Source organism: Rhinolophus ferrumequinum, chromosome 15 (assembly GCF_004115265.2).
Source record: "Rhinolophus ferrumequinum isolate MPI-CBG mRhiFer1 chromosome 15, mRhiFer1_v1.p, whole genome shotgun sequence".
Classification (NCBI taxonomy): domain Eukaryota; kingdom Metazoa; phylum Chordata; class Mammalia; order Chiroptera; family Rhinolophidae; genus Rhinolophus; species Rhinolophus ferrumequinum.
Genome location: NC_046298.1, coordinates 47,230,443 through 47,236,355, shown reverse-complemented (window position 1 = coordinate 47,236,355; position 5,913 = coordinate 47,230,443). Strand labels below are relative to the sequence as shown.

Below are 5,913 nucleotides of genomic sequence, written 5' to 3'. Positions count from 1 at the left end.
TCTTAGTTGTGGAGGGCGCAGCTCAGCTCCAGGTCCAGTTGCCATTACTAGTTGCAGGGGGCACAGCCCACCATCCCTTTCAGGAGTCGAACTGGCAACCTTGTGGTTGAGAGGACGCGCTCCAACCAACTGAGCCATCCGGGAACTCAGCGGCAGCTCAGCTCAAGGTGCCGTGTTCAATCTTAGTTGCAGGGGGCACAGCTCACCATCCCTTGCGGGACTCGAGGAATTGAACTGGCAACCTTGTGGTTGAGAGCCCACTGGCCCATGTGGGAATCGAACCGGCAGCTTTCAGAGTTAGGAGCATGGAACGCTAACCGTCTTAGCCACTGGGACGGCCCCCTCTAGGTAATTTTGGTAATTCTTGATGGCTTTCTGTCTTGCTTTCTCTGCAGATCTTAACCTCCTCAACTCCATCTAGGATGCTGTGTCAGCGTGTTTGCCAATTTGGTCAGAAGCTGGTCCGCAGGCGGCCCCTGGAGACCAGGGGAGAGTCTGAGAGCTGCTTGGCCCGTTGTCTGGGCACCATGGACCTGGTGGCCTTGGGTGTGGGCAGCACCCTGGGAGCAGGAGTGTACATCCTGGCTGGTGCAGTGGCCAGGGACAAAGCTGGACCGGCGATTGTCATCTGCTTTTTGGTGGCCGCCCTGACTTCTGTGTTGTCTGGGCTCTGCTATGCGGAGTTTGGGGCCCGGGTACCATGCTCCGGTTCTTCGTATCTCTACAGCTACGTCACAGTGGGACAACTGTGTGCCTTCATCACTGGATGGACCCTCATACTCTCCTATGTCATTGGTGAGATGACAGGGACGATGTGGGGGAAACAAAGGACTTAAGATCAGGAACATAGGAAGAAGGATTGCGGTCTTCACCCTCATTCATGAACACTTTACCACCTTATGAGGGAAGTGCGTAACAGTGTCAGGAAACCCCCAAAACTCCATTCTACTCAACTCTATTCTGCTTTCCTTAAATTACTGAACTAAGAACCAGGAAGAAACGGGAACTATAGGAAGTGGGGAAGAATTCCTGTGGGTGAGAGACGTTCTCCGAGGCTCACCATTGTGAGGTCTTTGCTCAGCTGTCGCCTTCGTGAGATTTTCCCTGACCACCCGATTTCAAATGTCAACGCTCGTCTCCCAGCCCTCCAGGTCCCACTTCCCTGTTTACTTGCACAACACTGGTCTTCTATTACATTAAAAAGTTTACCTGTTCTGTAAAACATCTGTGTCTGCTCTCCCCACCGCATGAAAAGAAAAGAAATTCTTTGAGATTAGGTATTTTGTCTTGTTTTTTTCCACCCCAAAAAAATATATCCCACGGTGCCTCAGTGGGGGTGCAGACTGCAAATGAATGTTACTTCTTCTGTCTTGCAGGGAGTGCCAGTGTGGCCAGGGCCTGGAGCTCTGCCATTGACAGCGTGACTGGGAACCACATCTCACGGGTCCTGCAGGGCAGTTTTTCTCTGCATGTGCCTCACCTGGCCCAGTACCCAGACTTTTTCTCGCTGGGCCTGGTGCTGCTGCTCACTGGTGAGGCAGGGATCAGAGACAGAATGGGGATAGTGGGGTTTGGAGGGGGAACTGGGATCGAAAGGCTTGGAGGTGGCAAAATGGTGGGGGGAATTAGAGACTGGAAAGGGGGATCTGTAGTGGGAAGGACAGGGGGGCAAGATGTAGACCATTGTCACCCTTGGCACTACTGACATTTTGAGCTGGATCAGCATTTAGTGTGTGTGTGGGGGGCTGTGCATTATAGGATTTCATTTTTAAAAAAATTTTTTTTATGAGTCTATTTGAGCCAAACTGACATGCTGGGAAGCAAGATCTCAAATGGTCCTAGGATTTCATTAAAAAAAGAAAAAAAGAAGAAGATAGGGGGCCAGCTGGTGGCTCAGGGGGTTGGAGCACCATGATCTTAACGCCCAGGTCGCTGGTTCAATTCTTACATGGGCCAGTGAGCTGCGCCCTCTACAGCTAAGATTGTGAACAACAGCTCTCCCTGGAGCTGGGCTGCCATGAGCAGCTGGAGGTTGGCGTAAGCTGCTGTGTGCTGCCAGGGCTGCCTGCCTTGTGCTGTCATGAGCGGCTGGTGGCTAACGTGAGCGGCCGACTGACGACTGGCGATCGACTGCCTCAGCCAGGGGGAGTGCAAGGCTCATAATACCAACATGGGCCAGGGAGCTGTGTCCTACACAACTAGACTGAGGAACAATGGCTTGAACTGGAGTGGGGGGCAGGGTGGAAGAAAGGGGAAAAAAATGCAAAAAAAAAAGAAAGATGGGATATTGCCCATGGCACCTACCCCCTCAAATGGGACAATCAGAATATCTCCAGACATTGCCAAATGTCCCTTGGGGGAACAAAGTCATCTCCAGCTGAGAACTATTGACTTTGACAAGTTTCTTCCTCCGTACTGAGACCAGAGTTTTTAAAAATGATGCCATTTATTTTTTTTAATTGAGGTGAAATTCATGTAATGTAAAATTAACCATTTTATTTTATTATTTTCCCAAGATTCATTGAGATATAATTGCTATATCACATCGTGTCAGTTTAATGTGTCCAGCGTGGTGATTTGATACATGTATACACTGCAAGATGACCTCAATAAGAAATTAACCATGTTAAAGTGTACGATTCAGTGGCACGTAGTACAGTCACAATGTTGAGTAACTATCACCTCTATCTAGTTACAAAACGTTTTCATCATCCCAGAAGGAAATCCTGTACCCATTAAGTCGTCACTGCCCATCCCCTGCCTCCAGCCACTGGAAACTACTAGTCTGCTTTTCTATGAATTCATTTATTCTGGATTTTTCCTATTTCACTTTCCCACAGGTCTACTGGTTCTGGGAGCTAGAGAGTCAGCCCTGGTCACCAAGATATTCACAGGCATGAACCTTTCCGTCCTTAGCTTCGTCTTCCTTTCTGGCTTCATTAAGGGTCATGTGCACCACTGGCAGCTCACGCAGCAGGATTACGAATTGGCCAAATCTGGATCCAACGACACCTACAGGTCAGGAGTGCACTCCTGGACAGAGTAGAGTGTGTGTGTGGGCGGGGTGGGGTGGGTGCACAGCTGGGAATCTGGTGGGGAACAGAGATCTGGGCTGATGGGTCCAGGTGACGAGGGGAGTGGAGCCCAGGACTGTGGTCTGACTGAGCTGTCCAGTACAGAGGGCTGAACACATCTCACCCATGTTCTTGCTCTTCCCTCTCTCTATAGCTTGGGCCCTCTGGGGTCTGGAGGGTTTGTACCTTTTGGCTTTGATGGGGTTCTCCGCGGAGCAGCTACGTGTTTCTACGCATTTGTTGGTTTTGACTGCATTGCCACCGCAGGTAACACGGTCATTCTGTCCCATTTGGGGTCTGGGCACAGTATGGGCTGCCCTCGGACACAGGGTTTATAGAAGGTTAGCCTGCGTTTGGAGGTTCACGAAGCAAGAGAATTTTGTGCCTTCATGTCCGTGTGTTTTCCTGACCCCACACTTCCATCTGTCCTGCAGGGGATGAAGCCCGCAATCCTCAGCGTTCCATCCCCCTGGGCATTGTCATCTCGCTCTTCATCTGCTTTTTGGCATATTTTGGTGTCTCAGCGGCACTCACCCTCATGGTGCCCTACTACCAGATTCATTCTGACAGCCCCTTGCCACAGGCTTTTCTTTACGTTGGATGGGCCCCTGCCAGATATGTTGTGGCTGCTGGCACCCTCTGTGCTCTTTCATCCAGGTCAGTGTCAAAAACTTTCTCCTCATTTACTTTACATTCTCAGATGTCCCTGCCTTTGATTGAGAGATGAGAAGGAGAGACACCTTGCCTCATGTAGGCTAGGGAGTAGAAGCACTGGTCTGTCCTGGTCTCCATGTCCTCACACACGTTTCCATTTTCTCCTCCAGCCTCTTGGGTGCCATGTTCCCCATGCCTCGGGTGATCTACGCCATGGCAGAGGATGGGCTCCTTTTCCGGGGACTTGCCCGGGTCCATGACCGCACACACACCCCCATCATAGCCACTATAGTTTCTGGGACTCTTGCAGGTAGAATAAATAAAAGCCACTCCTTTTTTGATCAATTTCCTCATCTTGGATATTTCCAGTGGTTTCTCATCCCTCTCCCCCGACCTTGTTTGTGTCCTATTCTAGCATTCATGGCACTCCTCTTCGAGCTCAGTGATCTTGTGGACCTCATGTCAATTGGGACACTGCTTGCTTACTCCCTGGTGGCCTTTTCTGTGCTTGTCCTCAGGTGAGGCTCCATTACCTCCTGACTGGGGTCTTGACCTCGTGGGGGTTGATGGAGGGCTGATCCTTTTCTGCCTTCATGCTGTCTCCTAAGTGCCCTGCTACACGTAAGGCAGGGAAGAGGTGGTTAGGCTGCCTGATGCTGGATGGATAGGGGCTGGTGTGAATATTTCCTTAATACCTCTAACTCAGGTACCAGCCAGACCAGGATTTACGGAAGAATGAGAAAACAGAGGTGGAAATAACTGAGGTAAAGCCTGAACCTGAAGCAAGTTCTTTGGCATCTGTACCTGAAGCAGGAAACTCAAAGACTCTAAAGAGTCTGTGTAACCCGATCAACACCATCCCCACTCGGAAATCTGGCCAGACCGTCTATGGATGTGCCTTTCTGCTTGGTGAGCAGTGGGGTTTCTCTTTGGTGGTGTTCTGAAATTAACAGGATGTGTGCCTTTGGCAGCTGAGGAGGAGTCTTGGAGATATGATGGCTCTTCTTGACGTGGACAGTTGAGGGTGGGATGTGAGCCAAGGTCTTGACATATTTGGCTTCTGGAACTGGACCTGTTCTCCAACTTGACCCTTGCAGCTCTCTTGCTGACGATCCTGTGCCTGATACTGGCCCAATGGCCCAGCCATCTGTTCTCTGGAGACCCACTATGTACAACATCAGCTGGGCTGCTGCTTCTGCTTATTTTTGGGACCACTTTCATCATTTGGAGACAGCCCCAGAACCCAACTCCTCTTAACTTCAAGGCAGGTGACTTTATATCTCCAAACTATCTACCTGGAACAAATGAACTCACTTGAGGTCTAGGCATTCTTTCCTGGACCAGGGAAGAACAAGGGGAGTTGCTAAAACCATGATCCACACTCAATCCTTTACTAGTTCCATTCTCAGGGACATCCAGTGGGACACCCAGTATAAGCGGGCATTGAATGCTCAGCCCGGATGGTCCTGGTCTTCCTTCCCGCCCGGGGGGTAGGGCACCTCCGTCTTTGCGGTGAGTGCCGGGATTTACCGACTCTGCCCACAGGTCCCTGCTTTGCCTGTCCTTCCGCTGATAAGCATCTTTGTGAACATTTATTTGATGATGCAGATGACTCCCAGGACCTGGGCCCAATTTGGCATCTGGATGGTGATTGGTAAGTGGCTTTCTGGGGACAAGGGGCCTCTTGGGTGGCTGACCTCAGCCCTCTTTCTAATACCTTGCCTCCAAATTGTCTCAAATGCCATAATAGGAGGCCTACCGGGCATTTACAAGTGGGGAGAGTGCCCAATTTTCCTTCTTATTGTCTCATTTCTGTACTAGGACTTGCCATATACTTTGGATATGGGATCTGGCACAGCGTGGAGAAGACCAATGATCAACAGCCACCGGCCTCAAGCTCCCAGACTGCTGACAAAAATGTCCCTAGTGCTGAATTTCCATACAGGAAGTAGATGCTGTGTGGAACCTCCATCTGCTGGAGGTATGGAAGTGTCTTCTGGCTCAGCGGAGACTTTGAGCCTCATGGAGTGTGAAGGCGGGATGCATTTAGGACCTTGGATTTAAGTCCACTGGACAAAATGCCTTTAATGTTGTAAACTTTTAAAAGCATAATATATACACACAGAAAAGTGCATTATCACAAAGAAAATACAAAGTAACCAGCAACCAAAAGAGGAAATAAAAT

General features: G+C 50.0%; 1 protein-coding gene across 1 annotated transcript; it reads left to right on the top strand.

The window, feature by feature from the left end:
* Positions 1 to 422: 422 nt before the first annotated feature.
* On the top strand, positions 423 to 5,680 carry LOC117035424 (cationic amino acid transporter 3-like). Its single transcript, XM_033129287.1, has 11 exons — positions 423 to 795; positions 1,377 to 1,532; positions 2,841 to 3,018; positions 3,229 to 3,341; positions 3,509 to 3,731; positions 3,899 to 4,038; positions 4,144 to 4,246; positions 4,435 to 4,637; positions 4,826 to 4,992; positions 5,274 to 5,382; positions 5,550 to 5,680. Exons 1-11 carry the CDS (start codon positions 423 to 425, stop codon positions 5,678 to 5,680), a joined length of 1,896 nt encoding a protein of 631 aa, XP_032985178.1.
* Positions 5,681 to 5,913: the final 233 nt, after the last annotated feature.